This window comes from Amphiura filiformis, chromosome 4 (genome assembly GCF_039555335.1).
Source record: "Amphiura filiformis chromosome 4, Afil_fr2py, whole genome shotgun sequence".
NCBI classification, from domain to species: domain Eukaryota; kingdom Metazoa; phylum Echinodermata; class Ophiuroidea; order Amphilepidida; family Amphiuridae; genus Amphiura; species Amphiura filiformis.
In genome coordinates this window covers 51,323,108-51,342,998 of record NC_092631.1, presented here as the reverse complement: position 1 = coordinate 51,342,998, position 19,891 = coordinate 51,323,108, and the positions used below count along the sequence as shown (strand labels likewise).

General features: G+C 36.1%; 2 protein-coding genes across 2 annotated transcripts in view; one reads left to right on the top strand and one right to left on the bottom strand.

Moving 5' to 3' along the window:
- LOC140151036 (cobalamin trafficking protein CblD-like) overlaps window positions 1-19,891 on the top strand; it is a 69,112-nt gene that overhangs the window by 39,893 nt on the left and 9,328 nt on the right.
- Window positions 6,098-16,342, bottom strand: LOC140151035 (uncharacterized). The gene is made up of 2 exons (XM_072173226.1): window positions 16,242-16,342; window positions 6,098-8,300 (listed from the first exon to the last, which is right to left on the bottom strand). The coding sequence occupies exon 2, from the start codon at window positions 8,237-8,239 to the stop codon at window positions 6,134-6,136; it is 2,106 nt and encodes a 701-aa protein (XP_072029327.1). The 5' UTR covers window positions 8,240-8,300; window positions 16,242-16,342; the 3' UTR covers window positions 6,098-6,133.

The following is a 19,891-nucleotide window of genomic DNA, read 5'->3' as shown; positions in this document are numbered from 1 at the left end:
CATTTATTATGATGAATTTCTTGAGGAGAAAGGTTGTATTACAAAAAGCTGAAAATAGAGTGGCCTCGGCCGATAAAACATGCCATTTCCTTAGCTTCTGTGAAGAGTGCATTATGTTTAGACCATCAGTGTTAAATTGAAGTCCGTAGCACAGCAAAATTGTCGGCTGAAAAGGTCAGCAAATAAGTCTGTGAAAAGAAGAGCTCTCTCGGTTTACTTTAGGCTTAATTGTCTGTGAAGCTCTATGACGGCGAGATAGCCATCAAGATGACTTGGATTTCCATTTTTTCATGCATACATTCACATATAGATGCTTGTTTCCTCCAAGGTTGTCAGTGAGGACAATTGCTTTCTTGGATGTAACAATATGATGTGAAAATGTGATTTTGATATAAAGTATCTTGTGGAAATCAAAAGATTGTGAGGAATCAATTCAGAATAATAAATATTGATATTAAGCTTTACTTCACAAACATTTTTTTGCTTTTTGCTAGTTCAGTATTAATCATTTATCCTGACCTCTTTTATCCATCTCTCTGCTTTATATCGGGACATGAGAACTTCATAGAAAAACTGTAGGTTTTTAATGCTACATTGATTTCATGCACCGATTTTAGAAGGACATATAAACTATAATGGCATACATCACAGCAGAAGTACCATATTTCAGTGTTATTATCCCATTTTGAGTAACCTTTTCCTGTCTCGATGTTAGAACACTTCAGACATTCAGTGCAAAATTACAAAAAAAAAACGAATTTGTTCCTTAAAACTGATGAGAAATTTAAATTTACAGAAATGTCACAAAGGCAGCTGTGCTCTCTTTTATTGTGTTAATTAAATGTGTTTTTATTGAAAAGCAGTCAAAAACAGCTGTTACAGTATACATTTTGTACAAGTATATGTTTACAATTTACAAGCTAATTATAAGTATGAAGAGCTCTATGTTACTTTTAATTATACCTTAGTATTCATATTAGAAGTTGCTATACCATCCAGGGCAAAATTCTGTGCTACTGTATGTTTATCTCTCAAAACATGTTTAGAAATTCTACATGTACATGAATAGTGCATGCATGATAGCACTAACTGTATTGGGATGAGTTTATCTCCAAATGAAATTGATATTTTGGCAACATACTAGATACTATCTAGTATGAATGCAGAATTTCTTGGCAATTTGATGTTCTGAAATAAAGTAAAAATTAACTTCTGCTTGCATTGAAGTTCTATACTCAATTACTCATTAATAAAACATATATTACATCCAATTTTGTAATTATACATGTATATTAATGCAGGGTCAGAATTTCGTTTCACAGTGCGAGAATCATTTGATTTTATTTATTCTGCAAGAAAAGAATCAAGAGTGATTCTCGCATTGTGAAACAAAATTCTGACCCTGTATTGTTGCATTATTTAGTTCTTTGAATTGGTGGGATGATTGATGGGAAGACTCCTGCAATGAAAAGTGATGAAGTGACAATAGAAATGAAACTGATAATAAATGCAGAACTAGGAATTGTGCGTCTTGGTGTACATGTAGGAACACATTAACTTAGATGTGCCGTAATAAAACCAAATGAACAATACAACCACCCTATTATACATGTTCTCAAACCAAAGTTTCACAAATACACTCACTCCACCCATGCTTACCCCATCAGTCACCACCTACAACACCTCACCCCTACCCATCACCCTCCCCAACACACACACACATACAATTTAACAATTTCTGGAAAATGTTGACTTAAAAACAATCAAATTTTTCAAAAAATTCAAGACTTTGAAATAGTTTAAGGAATCTTTCAAGTCTTTTTGTGTTACTCTAGGGGGCTTATCCCTCAGAATCTCAGATTTGGAAAAAGGGAAACTTGTTCTCCTTCTTTCCTCGAGCATTGTTAGAAAAGACAGAAAACTGCAAACAATGCTAATTTTACATGGGGGGGGGGCCTCCCAACCTCATTATATGACACATACCCACCCACCCCCACCCACTGTACACTCATAATCACAAACACACCCCACACACCCTCGACAGATCACACACATACACTCACCCCCCTCCTACACCTACATACTTTCTAACATACTAATTATTTCACTATTTGAGATGATTCCTTCTTAGATAGATACTCTATATGGTATACATAAATAGAAGAGAAGGCAATATTATTTTCTCTCCTTAAGGGCTCAGATAGCGATGTTTTCACATATTTTTTGTGGGACCTGAGAGCACATTAGACATATCAAATTGCATTTTGAATACGAGGAATGTCCTTCTGATATCAAATAATTATGATTTTTTGAAAGTCTTTTCATTCCAGCTACATACACTTTTTAAACTTTATAAATCTAATGAGATATCATTAGATTTATAAAGTTTACTTTTAGGACTGTTAAATATCAAAAATATAAATTTTTACTAATTTACCATAAAATTTGTATTATATTGCAAATTTCAACAAATCAAAATTATTTGATATCAGAAGGACATTCCTTGTATTGAGAATGCAATTCGATATGTCTGATGTGCTCTCAGGTCCCACAAAAATTATGTGAAAATGTTGCTATCCGATTCCTTAAAACATTTAAATAGGCACAAAACATATTACGATTATTGCATCATTATCTTGTTTAAAAATAAATATAAGCAATAACTGAAGAATTTACTGAGTTTAACATAATAACTTAAAACAATTTAGCCTAACATTTTTACCCATTTTGCTTAAAACAAAATAGCATAATTAATTATGAGAAGTACACTTAAAAATAATCACATACCAAGGCTGCACTTAAATTAATGAGAATACAATTTGCATAGATGCTAGACAAAATGTGTTTCCCGATATGATCCAACCATGTGGCAATTAGGAACTTGAGATACAGGGAATTATTTTTTTCAAAATTGCCCCCTTTGGTTGTATCAGATTTTGTCACATGTGCATGTATAGGAAAATAATAGGTGTATGGTACAATTGTTTGACAAATAACATTTACAACTCTGCCTTAAAATATTTTAAGTTATTACCAATGCAAGTACCCCTGCCTTTATAATCCATTTTGTGCCAACACGATTGACCTTAATAGCCAGGGTTTTAATGTCAATATTAAAGCAGCAGCAATTACTGAATGTCCGTCTTATGTAGATTGAAAGGGGGGAATGAGGAGATATAAAATACATGTACGAGTAGCACGTACATTTTCTAAATTCATCTTAGAAACTCTAGCAAGCGTGAAATGACTTTGAAATGTCAAGTGTCTAGCTATGCAAATTTCACTGAAAATTCACACAGGTTTGCAGCTGTTTTGCATGGAGATGGTACATTTTTATTTGATAACCAGTTCTCTATTCACTGCCTGTCAATCACATATACAATATGGGCTATTCCAGATGAAGCAATACATCCCCTATGGAAGATATGACCTTACTCTCCCACACAGGGGGTGCGAATTTCAAATGGAGTCACCCATTCAGGTAACCCCATTTGAAATTCACACGTACCGCCATGTGTGGGAGATTAAGATCATGTTTTCCGTAGAGGGTGTATGGATTTCAACTGGAATAGTCCTATGTTGTCAGAGTTTGTGCTTCACCATTTTAGCTATACAAGTATACAATGATAGTTGTTTATTAGTGACGGTGCTACAGAATTTCATATTAGAAAATTTTCAGGAAGAAATTTGGTGTAGGTTTAAAATGATGAGAAAACCTCACAATAACAAGATCCAATTTTTTGGGGTATAACACCGTAAAAATTCGAAATTTTGGTAAGGGGAAAAACAGAAAGTAGGTAAAGAAGACTATATTGGTGACACCCACCACTTTTCTCAAAAAACCACATCACTCCTGGACTCATTCTATATAGCACACTGTCACAAAATACCTCAGGAAGAATTCTTCCTAATCCTTATCAAATCAAATGATTGATTTAGCCAAAATGTTCAACCTTTTTAGGGCCTAGATTTCGTACCAGTTTGCGAGAATCAAAAACCATCTGAGTTGCTTCACTTACTGCATGATTCAATGAAAGAAATAGATTCTTGCAACAAATGTTACGAGAATCATTACGAGAATCAATTCAGTGATTCTTGTTGAATCTGGGGCCCTGCTTTTCAATGATCTATTCAACCATTTACGTACAACATGTAGTGATTGTGTCCCTGCGTTTGTAAATGCCTCCAACTGTGGAGGTGTGTGTGTTTTGTCACATTCACACCGTGGAGTCTGCTAACAACCGTGGAGCTCCACAGTTGAAGATAAGCTCAAAAATGGGGTTTTTGAGCCATAGAGGGGTATACCACCTGTCATTTTCTGATTAGAGCAACCTCCACAGTATGGCGGTTGCTGTGAGATTTGTGTAAAAAAATCTCCCCAGTTTGAATGTGGGTGTGTGAATCTCCCCAGTTGGAATATATACACACACCTCCACACTTGGCGGCATTTACAAGAGGGGGTGTCATCATACGGTTAGTTATAATGCCACACTGACAACAATAGAAGATGAATACAGAGATTGAAATATAATAAGGAATTCATCATAAATTGATTATTCTGGACAAATTATTGAGGTATAATATGGCTTACAATTTACAACAAGAAATTACATTGATAGGAAATTTTGCTTTTCGCCGAGAAAATGTCATAACTTCGGCAAGTTGGAACAATCAAATTTCAAGAGTCAAAGATTTAGAGGTTTAAAGTAAGTTGCTGGCATGCAAAATACCATAGATTTGCCTAATGGCGCATACAGTGCTCAAAATAGATGGGTGCTAAGGGTGATGCCCAATGTGGCCCGCAAAGCCTTTTGGTATAAAAATAACAGTATGGATATATATACCAAAAGTTATGGCCCATCAAACTTTCTGCAAGCACTTCGCAATAGCCTGTTCCAGTTGAAATCCATACAACCCCTATGGAAGGCATGACCTTAATCTTCCACACAGGGAGTGTGAATTTCAAATGGACCCTGAATGAGTGACACCATTTGAAATCCACACCCCCTGTGTGAGCGGTTAAGGTCATGTCTTCCATAGGGGGTGTATGGATTGAACTGGAATAGCTTTATGCGACCCTCGGATCCAAAAAGGTTGACCCCTGTTAAAGTGCACTGGACTGCATGCATAACTTTAAAAATATTAGAATATATGTCTTCTTTTCGCCAGCGTTAGCTGGCTATGATCTAATTCGGAGATCGTCTTTGTTTGCTAAAGAGATTACGGGTACTAGCATTGGTTTGAATTACTTTGCGGAACTTTTTATGCTGAAAATATATAATAGTCCTGTTATTGGATTTGTAAGAAAAAGAAAGTATGTTTTGCCGTTTCAACGAATGAAAACGCAGTGAGAATTTCAAAAGTTATGGTTTGAAGGAAATATGACATTAAAAGTTCATGCCAGGCCTATAATAGTTTCCACAGCATATCAACGAAAGAAAATTATAGAATCCTTGTTATCAGGCGTTCTTAGATTTACATAAGCAGACCTCCTGCAGATCAGCACAGCATGAGATGTGAGTGTATTGATAACATGATTAAAACCTTTATGGACGTAAAAGTCAAAGTAAAAATATCCTATATCCTGTATCGTTTTATGGATAAAAATGACTCAAAATGTCATTTATGAAATAATTTATCTTAAACATCAGTTTTGTCTTTTCAACGGGAAAAATTCGATGCAATTTCAGGGCCTATTTTTGATATGGGTATAATTTATATACATGTAGGCCTATTATAATTGAACAATATCAGTCTTTATACATTTTATAATGTGCATGTATAAGGCAAGTAGGATGGCAGTTTTTAGCCAATTAACTAAAAACTGCATTTCTTTATATTAATAATGAGCTAAGGGTAGCCTAAAAGGCAGAAAAGACAAAAAGACAGAACAATTTGGAGTAATTAATTGACAGGAAGTTATAGGAGTTGTTTGGTTTGCTGTTTCTGTGTGCATGTTCTCATCATTGATGGTTTGGTGGACTGTCATGAAACATGATGGATCATAAAAAGAGTGATCCTAAAAATGCCACCACCCAAACTTATTACAAGGCATCTTCTGCATTGAAGCTGGCTTTCCCTTTAAAGGGAATTTTTATTCATTCATTTGGTAAAAGTGAGTGTTGACATTTATTCATGATTTATATGGTATACGATATCTCCACAAGCAGTGGTTGGTCATGTCCAGTGCCAACAGAAATCCATTTTTCGTGACGGCAATGCGACGTGTATACACAGCTATTAGATCCACATGGATAGATCCTTGGAACGTGGAATCGTCCAGATTGATAATATGCACATTACCATCAGCCTCGTTATGAACAATGAGGTACCCGCTATCCGTGGCTACAATTGCACCCGGCTGCTGCAGCTTATCGCTTGATCGAAACTCGCGATTGTACGCACCATAGGCATCCAGTTCCTGAATACGGTTATTCCGCGCTTCACTAATATAGATGCGATCGTCAAGATCTATACAGATGTAATTTGGATAGTCAAATTGGCCAGGACCTGACCCAAAGACGCCCAACCGCTTTGTTAATTTACCGGTGGTGTCATATATGAATACAGTATGCATACCACGATCATTGATGTAGATGAAACTCTTTGAGTCTACCGCGATACCGTACGGTTGAAGCAGATCGTCGGCCACAAACTGAGAAATTGCGCTTCCTTTATGATTAAACACCATGATTGTTTTTGAATTTAGGAAGAGAAGAGATAGAAGACTATCATTAGCACCCATTAGGCCAGGTTCTTGGAGCGGAACATAAAACTGCATTTTGAACTTTCCATCTGGAGAGAAGACTTGGATTCTCCTGTTCTCAACTGTGTCTGCTACATAGAAATCACCTGCAGCACTGACTAGAACATCAGTGGGATTGACAAACTGTCCCTGCCGACATCCTCTACTTCCAATTTGTTCCTTCTCATGTACAGGTATCACCTGTTGAGTGATAGGCTCTTTTTGTCCGACCCAGGTAATGATGATCTCATGATCACCTTCTATTACAGGTGTGTACTTTGCAGTGTATGTGCATATTGGACCTTTACGCTTGATGGCTCCGAGCATGCTTCCTTCTATCTCGTTTCCTTCGGGATCAAGAAGCAGAATCTGGATGCTCTGCAGATGCAGCTTACGTGTGCCATCTGGCTTTCCCTTATGCGTAACCGGCATCATGTAATCCCTTGGCATTTCAATTTCAACAGTACATGGTCCACCTAAGAAAGCTTTATTGACATGCAATCTGATTGGCTTGACGAAGACCTCAAAGGGGCTACTCCTGATCGGCTGACCTGATATCATTACATGCAGTTCATGGAGTCCAACATTAGGTGGTATGTATGTTACTTTATAGGTTCCATTTTGGCAATCTGTAACATCACAGGTGGTGGCTTCACCATTGGGACTACGTATACTGTCATGGACATTGCTACCACCTGTTGTACACTCTTGTCCATCCTGTGTGATCCCTTTTATTCTCGCATAACTTTCAGACAGGACAAGTGCTGGATAACACGTAGCAAGTGTTCTGGATGGGTCTGCATTTCCCATATATACCATTCCTAGTTGGCTTACAATATGGTCATAATTGGCAAGTATAGATTCATTGGCACGAGTGAAATGTAACCGTTTGGTTTCTGTTTGTTGCAAAGCTGTCTGTAAGGCCTCCATCTCTCGACTACTACCGCTGCTGGACCCATTTAGGCTCCCATTTTGCATTGAGTTCGTTACAGGAGAACTATCAGGGGAAGTTCTGGGAGGAAAGGACCCATTATTTGGATCAGGTTCTCCATTTTCAGGCACATCGGATTCAGCACCTTTGTTATTGTGCGCGTTTCGATTATGTCCTTGTCTGATCAAAAAACCGACGTCGGACAAATTGTTTCTACCTTCAGCTTCAGCCTCCAATATGGCATCCATGTTCAGATTCAGATTGTTCACCATCGCCATACGCTTCGGAGCCATTAGAGAACGCTTCATTTTCCGATACTCATCATTAATCTGCATCAGAAGCAGTTTTTCACGGTCCTCCAATCTCTCGCGACATCGTTGGAAACAGGCACGTACCTGCTGACGTACCATTTCCACGTTTTCTTCAAGCTGTCTTTCGCATTTGCCAATATCATGGTGTAGCCTAGTTTTGGGTCGTGTCCTTAGCTGGACATTTGTGGACCAGTCAGAGGACATGTTAGTTCTGCCATTCTGTGGTGTCTCGCCATTACTGTCATCTCCCATGGTGCTGCACTCATTGAAGGAATTTCCAACATATACATTTGTTCCTTAGTTGTGATGCAGTCTGTGCATGGAAAAAAAGAAAGAAAGAAATGTTACTAATGCACAATGTGGTATTTTGTAAAGTTGCAAATTATCCAATTGTAACATATACATATAATGTGAAAACCATTTTTTTTACATTAACTCTTCAATACATGTATGTTTCCAACTGATCGGATTAATCACACACATAAAGTTAACATTACAGAAACTTACAACATATAGGAATGCATGGCTCATACAATGTACAAACAAACAAAGCATCTATATAGGAAAACAAAGTTTCTATTGTTTCTATCAAGTTGGATAGTTGATACATGTAGGCTTCTGACTGGTATCGCACAAATTATGACCATTGATGAAGAAGTAGGATGCTCAGTTGCACAGTACAGTGGGAGTATTGGTGATACCCACCACTTTTGTCATTTCCCCTTGGTAGCTTTTGTTTACATACGTACGCAAGTAAATATTCAAACTTGATTTATATGTAGCCTATAAAAAGGACAAAAGGGTGTGTAATGCAATCTTTTCTAGATGTTTTATTATTTTGTATGTCTTGCACACATATACCCGTAACACACCATGCACACACTCCCACCCCAACACACCCCCATGCCTACATACAAAATGGATTGTATACACACACCCACCCCTTCACACATTTCTCTTTTTTGTTTCAAATATATAATAAAGTTGGTGTGAACTTGAAGAAAATAGATCAATTATATCATTATGAAAATGGTGACCTTTATGACTTTTAAAAAAATGCCATGTGCCCACTACTAGTATCCAACCAATAGTGTTTTGCCATCTACAAATGTAATTGTAAGTGTAATTAATGATCTGGACTTTATGTTGTTGCTTTGTTTAGATCTCTTTTTGGGGAGAGGGAGTATAGTGAACTAAGGAAGTGCTTTAAAATGGGTTCAAAATTATATAAAAATGTTAAGGGAAAGTGCTACTGCATACCACTTAAATTAATTGGTAACCTTAAAAATATCTTACTTCCCTCGTGTTTTTAGGCCCTTCACAATTAATTCTTAGTTTCCTGTTTCAAGTTTGAAAATAAAGGACGAGGCGACTTTTAATTATTAATTATTAATTATCTATTACTTTCTTTATTTTGAAAATGTGGTCGTGACTATTATCAACAGTCCATTTGGTCATTTTGACTAAGACTACGGATTTAATTATTTTACCTTTATAATTGATTTTTTACATTAACCTTAGTAGGGGACCCTACAATGTTCTTGTTTTATATTCATAATCAAAGTTGAGATGATCAAAAACAGATATTAGCAAATAAAAGTAATTAATAAGTCAATAAAAAGATGAAAATACCTAAATCAAAAAAAAAGATTAAATATTTTTCCATTCTTGATTTTGGACGCCATGAGGGAAACAGGAAACTAAGGATCAATTGTAATTGGCCTTATGTTGTTTCAACTCGTCTGTACTTAATTCCATTGTAGACAAACTCTATCCATTATAAGCACCTGTTTTGTAGTGTTATTGATAAATACTCATGTCATTTCTGTTGACTTGCATACATACAATGCATGTTGGGAACAGGTGTATGTCTCTTGTTGGAGGATGTTTTTGACCTTTCTGAAAAACCTACTGAGATGTGAATTAAGGAAGAAAAGGATGTAAATTTGCTCAATATTGTGCATTTAGATAACCCAAATATTTGAGAATAATTGATGTTTTTAAATTTAATCCAATTTTTTAGCAATAATTTTGTTTTAATGTTGTTTACACACTCCATAGGTTTTAAAGAACACTGTAGGATCAAGCCATACCTGATATGTACAGTTAGGTACCACAAAGACCTGTACTGGATAAAGCATCCTTCATTGAATAGGTTTCTCATAAAAATAAATAATATCATGTTCACTTAATTATAGTATAACAGCGCAGTAGTATGGTTTCATAATTAATATAACCAGAGCTATATAACAGTGCGCAAGCCATGAATCATTGATTGTTTGTACTTTGTAGGTAGAAGATTTATTTCATGTTCTCATTTGCTCAATAAATCAAGGTTTAATTAAAGTGGGTGTCTTGGAACTCGAGTACAAAAATAGGCAAATCAGACGTGTCTTGTATTATTATACATAGATCACCATTGTGATCTCAGGTGGTATGCGCAGTGCATTCTTTAAATTCAGTAAATTTCCATCGTCAACCGTGTAATTGAATGGGATTATTTTGAAATTTTAAAACGCTTGAAATATCACAAACAAATAGGCCTATGTTAATAAATAATATAAATACAAGCTAACCCCACAAAACTAACCGAGTATACATATGGAAAATGCCATACGGCCGGGCGGTTTCACAAGTTGCCGGCTCTATCATGCCACTCGCCGCCTGTGTGATCTCATAGTTAGGTAATAATTGTGATTTAATTTCAAAAGTGGTTTTTGGCTATTGGAAAGGAAATAAGGAATGAAAAAGGAGAGAAGATGAACAAAGAAGTCGGGAGTTTCCCTGCGTTTTGACCCCAGGACTCCTTGCATGCCAAGCACTCCATTGCCGACCAGCAGCGAAAGGGTGCATATATGAGTTTAGGTGATTGCATCAGAACATCATGTGGGATGCATGCTGGTGGTTTCGCTTTGTAACATTTTGTAGAGTTAGGGTTAATGGCTAATGCGATATCATGGAGCTTTGTACAAAATTTGCGGCAAAAGGGTATCATAAAAAAGGGAAATCAATTTGCTAAATAGGTTTGACACAACAGCATTATCTTAAGACCCAATACAGTGAAGAGTCCACTTTGTAGTAACACTTTGAAATGAACTCAGTTTGGCTTGGGTAGGGAGGTGCTGCAGAGAACCTTAAAGTGGGCTCATGCCTACACCAAGTTTCCTAGAAAATAGGACCCATGGGTATACATAAGGCGGCTCTGTCAGTGGCGGCGCCAGGAATTTTTTTTGGGAGGATTTAGGGGGCCAAGTGAATTTCAGGGGGGCAAAATCAACAAATTTTATGCATAAAATTACCGCAAAAAGAGGACATTTTAAGTAATTTTGGTTTTTTTTTTTTGGGGGGGGCAAGAGTTCTGTTTTTCTTTTCTTTTTCTTTTCTGGAAGAGGCTGAATTTATTAACTTAAAAAATCACAGAAAACTTGAAATAAAAAAAAAAAAAATTCAGTCAAAATCAATCCACTGCTGTTTTTACTTGCATATAGCTATTTAAACAAAAATGCCCAAAATGCAATTAATCAGTCTTGGGAGGGGGGGGGAGTGCATTAAACCCAATTTTTTGGTCAAATTTAAAGTATATTTGCAGTTACCAAATTTCTATCATTTCTTGTCGATTTCAAACATTTGTGTTAGAATGAGGTAGATAAATTTGGGCTATTTGCTCTAAGAATTTGAGAAAATTGTTTAAAAAATGACCAATTCATATTGAAAGTGCAAAAATGGATCTCGAAAAAGGGGTCATTGATATACCAAATGGCCACAAATGCAATGCCTTGTTTGCGGCATATCCTCATATGGTTAGCATTTAAGGTCTTTGAGCCTTTCAGCATTTTAAAAACAACAGATCTTAAATTGCTAATTTCTCTTTATTATGGCATTCTTTGGCAGAGAGCTTTTACCTAAAATCCATAAACCCATTTCCTATTGTGAAATAAAGAAGACCATTTGATTTGATTTTGTAGCAATTTATCAGTGCATTGACTTCATCTCATGGATTCAGACTATTGATTAGAACTGTCTATGTGCATTATAAGCTTCATAGTATATTTTGAAGATAGCAAAATATCAGCTCTTACTTGTATGTGTTGGAGTGGATTTGTACGTGCTTGTCATGATAAGAGTCGTAGGTAAATGGTTTATCATTCACGAGATGCGATGCAAGTTGAGTCCTTTGGGTTTACCCCATAATGACAGCCATGTCATTTGCATTGAAAGTAATTTGGTAATGTATCTAACCAGAATTATGATTCAGTGTTTACAAGTTTGCAGTGGTTTCTGTGCTTTATCTAATCTCCTTCTCTCCCCCTCTCCCCCCCCCCCTCTCTCTCTCTCTCAAAAGGTCTGTCTGAAATCCGGTGGTGGGGGGTTCTCAACTTTGATTTTGGTAGGGACGTGCCGCTGATAATTTGAATGTGGACCCATAAATATACCAATTTTTCAAGAAATTTTGACCCATTGATATACCAAAAGTCAAAATTTTCGGCCAAATTTTCTTAGTTTTTTGGAAAATTTCGAAATTTTGGCTAGATTGAGGCAAAATTGGGCTATTTTTCAAAAAAATGTGTGTATTCATGTCTATCTCACACAATCTCTCTATTTCTGACTGGAGTGAATATACGTTGATCTCCCAGTGATCTGTCTGTGTGTATATCTGTATCTTTTTGCCTTATTGCCCAATAATTATGCTCAGACAAAATATTATATGCAACATTGTACTTTCATCCTATGATTTTATGTCTTGTGATCTTTGAGTTGAACAAATTAAACATGTTAAAAGTTGCTGAATTTGATATTTTCACAATATGAAACATTATTTTTGACTTAGGGTATGAATGATTAATTGTGAAATCGAAATGGTTCAATGGAAATCATCAGTGCAGCAGTGTATTGGTCACATGCATCTAGGCCTACTTATGAAGCAGTATCTTGATTAGCTTAATTAGAATTAACTGTCATTGAATTGGTTGTCCATGACATCCAAGTAATTTGCACATGTACGTTGAATGATGAGGTTTTTATCGTCATCTCTTAATTTATGGTGACTAAGTGGATCTGAAATTGTGGATTATTAGTCATTGGTGATTTGTACAGCAGACCCTGAGCTTAAATTTTAAAAGTCAACTTAAAAATTATTAACAAAATGCTTGTTTTTGCAAACTTCTCATCGTATTTATAACCTTTCATGGAATTAACATTAAATCTGGGAATTCCTAAAATCACAAAATGACATTTTTTCCATAGATGTGTATTAACCATTAAAGAATGGTTACCTTTGTCAAAAGTACATTGTATTCTCATATGTACTGTTTGAAATTAAAATTAATACACAAGATTATATTAAAACATAATTGATATTAAAAGGGCATTTCGTGATCCACAGCCTCATCCCCCACTTTTCTCAAAAAAAGTTGAGATTTTTATATCACTGAAAACCTCTGGCTACATAATGGTTATGTACAAAATATTTCTTGCAGATTAATTTGTTTAGCAAAAATATTGCCAATTTTGAATTATGTTCTGGTATACCCTAACGAAATTACAACAGGTGTCTATGGAGTAGTGTAATACACATAATCATGCATAACTCGCAAACGCAAAATCAGAATCAACTGAAATTGCTTTTTTCATGGATATCTATTGAAAAATGTCACAAAAAGAGGATGCTATGATCACGAAATACTCCTTTAATTAATATTAACTGATATTAATTGATATGTTGTTTTTGGTATTGGCTCCCATGGTTACAGTCTAATGTTGGCATGATTTTTTCCCAATATGTTTGATCTGGTTCTATGGGGGTGTTGTGACGAAAAACATTGCCATGATCAATAACATATGTATGCATCACGTGTGTACAGTACAGATTGTTAACCAGTTGTTCCCATTTATCAATTCATAGATTTCAGTTGTGTAATTATATGCTTAGAAATTAACCATCAAATACCATTTGTATTTAATCATTGCATTGCTCAATGATCAATTTGTAGTCCAACTAAATTCAATTAACCTCAGTGTTTACACAATCTCTGTTAACACAGTATCTCTATAGCTATATTAATTTTAATTTAAAATAATAATGAATATAACCATGCAGGAAGTCGTATGAAAGAAGACGGGATTTGGGTCAAAGGAAATTTCATTGGGACATAATATTGTAAGCTAGATGTACTGAAAATTGTGAATTTGTTAAATATCATATGCCTGGCTACCACTTGAAAAGATTTTCTTCCTAAGAACAGCTTGTTTCCACTGGCTGTTTGCATATTTTCAGCAGTTTGCAGTGCATTTAAAAATATTAAATATATTGAAGAAACCTAGAAGATTCCCTGGAAGATTCAGCAGTGAGAGTTCCTCTTTTCATCTGATTTCCTCTTTTTTTTGCCAAAATTTATGTGTTTTCTTTTATTTTCAGTCCATATTTGGCTTTTTTTTGTTGTAATTTCCCTCTTTTTTTGGTCTGTGCCTATCACGCCCCTGAAGATTGAAACTCAGATAAAAACTCAAGAAATACATGTTAGTTATCAGTGACGTAGCCTGGATCATTTTATTGGGGGGCACCAACCATCATGGGGGGGAGGGGGGCACCGGGTCTGATTTGGGGGACAAGCCAAGACAATTTTCCTATGTGGTTGTCTAAATTTTGCAATCAATTGCGGGTGCGGGGGGCAGGTATCCTCCCTTACCCATATATGATGCTACGCCACTGTTAGTTATCCCACTTTTTGCTTGCTCATTGGTTGTTTTTCTCGTATTTGTTTGTATTTGCCAAATATGTAGGTGGTATAGGAATGTGAGTAACTGGAAAATGGGACTAAATATAAGGGAATGTAGTTTAGGAAAGAAAGAAGTTTACAACTAAACAGGTAAACATTACCATCACATTTGATGATGGTTTAAATGCCAATATGATAATATCAGTGCTAAGAATATTAAATAGGCATTTTGTAAGCTGATCACTGTTTGATATGATGGCTGAAAAAGATGGCTAACATTTAATTTGCAAATGAAGTAATTGGAAATTATGAAAATGGATGGGCAAAAGATCATTTTGCCAGACCTGTACACCAAACTAGAATACTAATGTATAAAATGTCCAAATTGAAACTTGATATAATTATTGAAAAAAACAGATGTCATGTATGAACATCAAAATACATATATACATGTATGCCAATGACAACCAAAGGCGTAGATCCTGGGGGGGGGGGGGTGAATCCCCCAGTATTTGATGAGGGAGTGCCCCAAAAATGTTATCCAAATGTGTATGTTTTTGACCAAATTAAACTTCATATATATTTGATCATTTTAGCTTCAGAATGGTGGATGTTTGCACATTTTCATGCACATTTGTTCCAGCACAGTTATTCTAGGTGAAAAAGATGCTCTGGTTACTCTACTCTGCAGATATATACCAACCTCCATTCCCCTAGTCAAAAAGAAATCTACACTACTGATAACAATTTTCATCATAACGGTTTGCTACATGTAGTTTCTTTGTGCATGAAAGGGCTGCTACAGACTCCAAATATTTGATGTAGAATATTTGAAGTAACATGTCTTTGTTATTTAATATATTTATTTAATATATTCCCATTCTATTTCCAGTAATGGTTTTGTTAGAACTTATTATAAGTTCTAACAAATGTTTGATGACGATAATATGTTATGTAGAATGTGTGGTGGAAATACATTATCGATTTTACATCATCAAACATTTGTTAGAACCCTGTTATAACTTAAACATTACTGGAAATAGAATGGGAATAGATTAAATAATGAAGACACGTAATTGTTACATCAAATATCCTTCATGCACTAAAAAGTCTGTAGCAGCCCTAAATGTGGATGAAATGGTAGCTGAAAAAAAATTAACTGAAGTATATGCCATCATCTTGCAAGCGCAAATAGACCTGCATGCTTTTGAAAAATGTAGGGCTTCTCAGTCAGTGCTATTTCTGTAATGCACCTTGGACCTTGTGGCGATGTTGTTAAAGATTCAAAGATTGCTCTTTTTTTAAAAGCATTTATTTCTTGCTACCTGGCACAGCATAAACACTCATCAGCATGTGGCTGCAACCAGCATACCTATAATTCCCACCCACATACCTTACAATTTAAAGCTAGGTTTTCAGAATCAGCACTAAATGAACACTGCCGGGCTGGTCGCCTTACAGCCATACACATGATGCAGGCATACATTCAAGCCAGCACTGTTGAAAGAGCGCATCTCTGCTAGATGTAATTCACTTACGGTTTAAACTATAGCCACTGTAATAAAAGGCACTACAGGTTACTATATTCCATGTAGAATTCCATGTTCAAGCTACATCCTCATGTACAACAAGTGCTGGTCAGAGGTTGATTCAATGTAATCCCAGCATGCAGTATGTTATTATGTGCAATGTAATAAAGGAGCCATTTCAACACCATTTCACATTCAAATTTATGTACAAAATAAGAACCAGTAGTTTTGATGGAATATTCATCACGACTTTTATGTTTTGAATTGATAATTGGGTACGGGTGATGTTTGTGGATACATTGCTACCAAGAAAGTTAAAAAGTCGTGTGTTTTTAAAACAATTTTAGCTATTTTAAATGCTTGGGAAAAGAAGATGTGGAACCAGCAAAGTTTTCTTGCACATGCATGCATGCAGACACATAGCTTATCTTGTTGTATAACAACCTTGACCATGCACAGCAGGAGCCCAGTGTGATATTTTCTGAAAATAACCATGTGTTTCTCAAACATGCTGTCAGTGGCTGCAATGTATTCTGGACTTACATTTAAACAACCTCTGAGTGCTGGTAGTGTTTTCTTTTTGGTGGCAGCGGTGGGATGTACTTGTCCCCCTCACAGTTCTGCATGGACAGGTATGCTCACCATGCGGGCAACAACATGATTAGTTCGAGTGGGCATTAAATCCTTGAACTAGTGCTCAGAATGCTCCACTAAACAGCTGCATGGCTTGTGCTCTACACTGCAGAGTTGTTATTTTATCCTAGCTAATCAGTGTTTCTGGATCTTAAATCGGGCCTCTGTTCAAATAATGTTGCCCGGGGATATGGATGACTCCGTTAATCAGTCACATCAAAACAAACCTATTGACTGGACTGAATGACTGACCAACTGACTAGCTGGTGTATAGATTACCTTTTTCTGTCAATTTATCCATTTGGAAAATCTTTACTTGTGATACAAATGTCACACAGGTAGCAGTGTTATTTCTAGTTTATGAAATTTATGTTGCGTTTGTGAGGTGGTTCATTTTGAATTCGACTTACTCAAAATGTATTTGTTTGTTTGCTTGCTTTATATGTTTGTTTGTTTGTGTATTTTTATATATATATTTATCTATTTATTTATTTTTGTTTAATTTGTTTAATTTTTTTCCATTTGTTTATTATTTGATTTATAATGAAATCTTGTTTAATTTCTTTATTTTTTATTTAGAGGGAAAAAGACTCCTATATTTAACATTATTTTGTTTCTTCATGTTGCTCCAATTCAATATGTTATGAATATTAAATGAATCCATTCACTTATAGTGATGTGTTCTCCCCCAGTCACTTTGATGATTTATAGGCCTAAGGGCTCATATTGAAATTCCCTTACACAGGAAGGTGTGCGCCATCCTGCAGCTTTCCTGTGCTAGCCTTCTTTTGTTAAAATCCTGGGCAGGGTGTATCACTGATGCATATACTCCATCCGTTTTATGACCGAGCTTTCCTGAGGTGCGCGCTTAGCGAAGGGAATCCTGCCTTCTTTCTGTGTGAAAACGTGGTAGGGTATTTCAATATGAGCCCTAATGCCCCACCCCCTTTCAAGATGGATTGACGTCACGGCATTCACTGCTAACTAAAAGAACAAACCCGATTTCAGATGATGGCGAACACCAAGAGAAACTAGGAAGAGTGCAAAGAGTATAGGGCACATACTGCTAGGGTACATTTAGAAGGATCAAAACCACCAGAAAAGGACATGTGGGTGCACAAATAGAGGCCGTCAGCCTTTCGCCATCTTGTGGGTACAAATGATCTGTGTGTTCATGCGTCGGACACTACGCGCAGGGCGCAGCTTGCCACGCAGCTGTTATCGCGCATCAACGCGGTGATTTTGCTGTTCGGCATATGACGTCACGCTGATGGCCTCTATTAAATGGCCATACACATATGTTGTGGGGGTGGTCCACTGAATTGATTAGAATGGCGATATTTTAACTTAATGATGTGGTACGTAACCTAGTTTAAAACAAATGCAAGTTGCAACAATATGATTATTTGACCAAACAGCAAGTTTTTTGATCAGATCAGATCAGATGATTTTCATCAGGTCTTACAAACTATTCAAATCAAGTTTTTACAGTTATATGAACACACAATTAGAAGTCGAGTTCATGGTTATTGAAGCATAATCATGTGAGTGTGCAAAAGTCAAATGCTAGGTCCCATACCGGGGGTCTCATCAAAAAATATATGACAATCCTCAGTCAGAATATGAATTTGATGTTGCAAACTGGAGTCTTTGTAGGATCTTTGGTTTAAATGAGTGAGAGAAATAAAGCTGGATGGAACCCAGTTTTGTGGCATGTAAATATTCAAACTGTATTGATGTGCACTTTAATCATGTAGAATCTAATGACAAACAAATAAACAATTTGCTTATGAGCAGGGACAAGCGATTTGCGCAGAACTTTTTTTCCGCGCAATCCCACGCAATTGGCTATTTTTTATCCTATGGGCAGGGATACATAATTTGCACTGAAAAAAGCTCCGTGCAATCTCCGCGCAATTTGCTATTTTTTTCGCCCAAATCACCTGTCTCTGCTTATGAGTATTTGATATGTGATAAGGACTGACTTACCCAGTTCAGAGTCTATCAAAACTTTTATCTAGTAGTAATTGAAACAACGTCTATATTCCAATAAATGCTTGTTGTAATGTGGACGAAGGAACCCGGTGTTGTCACTTCCTATTCAAAGGTGTAACACATGATCGTTCCCAAAGTCAAAATTACCCCCTATTTTGCACGGTTTCAAGAACAAATTTACTTTCAGCATTTGTTACCCCTATTTTACACAAAAATGGGTACAAATTAGCATTAAAAATTATTTTTGATCTTTTTGGTTCCTCTTTCTTGAAGGATCATGGACAAGACTGCAGATTATGAATTAGGGACCATTCATAAATCCTTGTAAGGGGGGCCTGATGCAAAAAAGGGGGGCCCTGAATTTTTTTGACCCTCCTAAGGGGGGACCCTGTAAAAAATGACCATTTGAGTTTATATGCTTTTCTATGGGGTTGACCGATAATTTTTATGTCAAAAGGGGGCCCTGAATTTTTCGAGGTCTGTAAAGGGGGGCCCCGAAAAAATTTTGCGATAAATTTTTTTTGCATCAGGCCCCCCTTACAAGTGTTTGTGAACGGTCCCTTAACTTCATTTTTATATCTAAATGAAGAACTTGAAAGTAATACTATTTGCTCATGGGCTACATTATTTACACATACATTGGGTTTTTCTTAGTTTCTTCTATATTTTTGGGTTCATCCGTTATCTTAATTATTGCAAAATGAAGTACCAAGTAAATAATGCTAAGTGGAATCTTGCTTGCACAAAATCTTCCAAAATGTGAGTAAAATCGTTTAAACGCATGAGACGCTATTTTATCACACACTCCATCAAGATTAATAATAGGGATAACCATCAAAATTTCATGTTGCCCCTATTGCTACAAAAGATTGTTTTCTGGATAGAACTCATCAACAGAAGTATTTTGGTGGTTAAATGGTCAAAATCGGACAAAAACTTTTCGAATTATGAATTTTCAAAGTTTCCCGTTCTGACCGGTCATTGGAATGAAATAAAATGACAAGGTCCAAAAATAGCAATTGGGAGCAAAA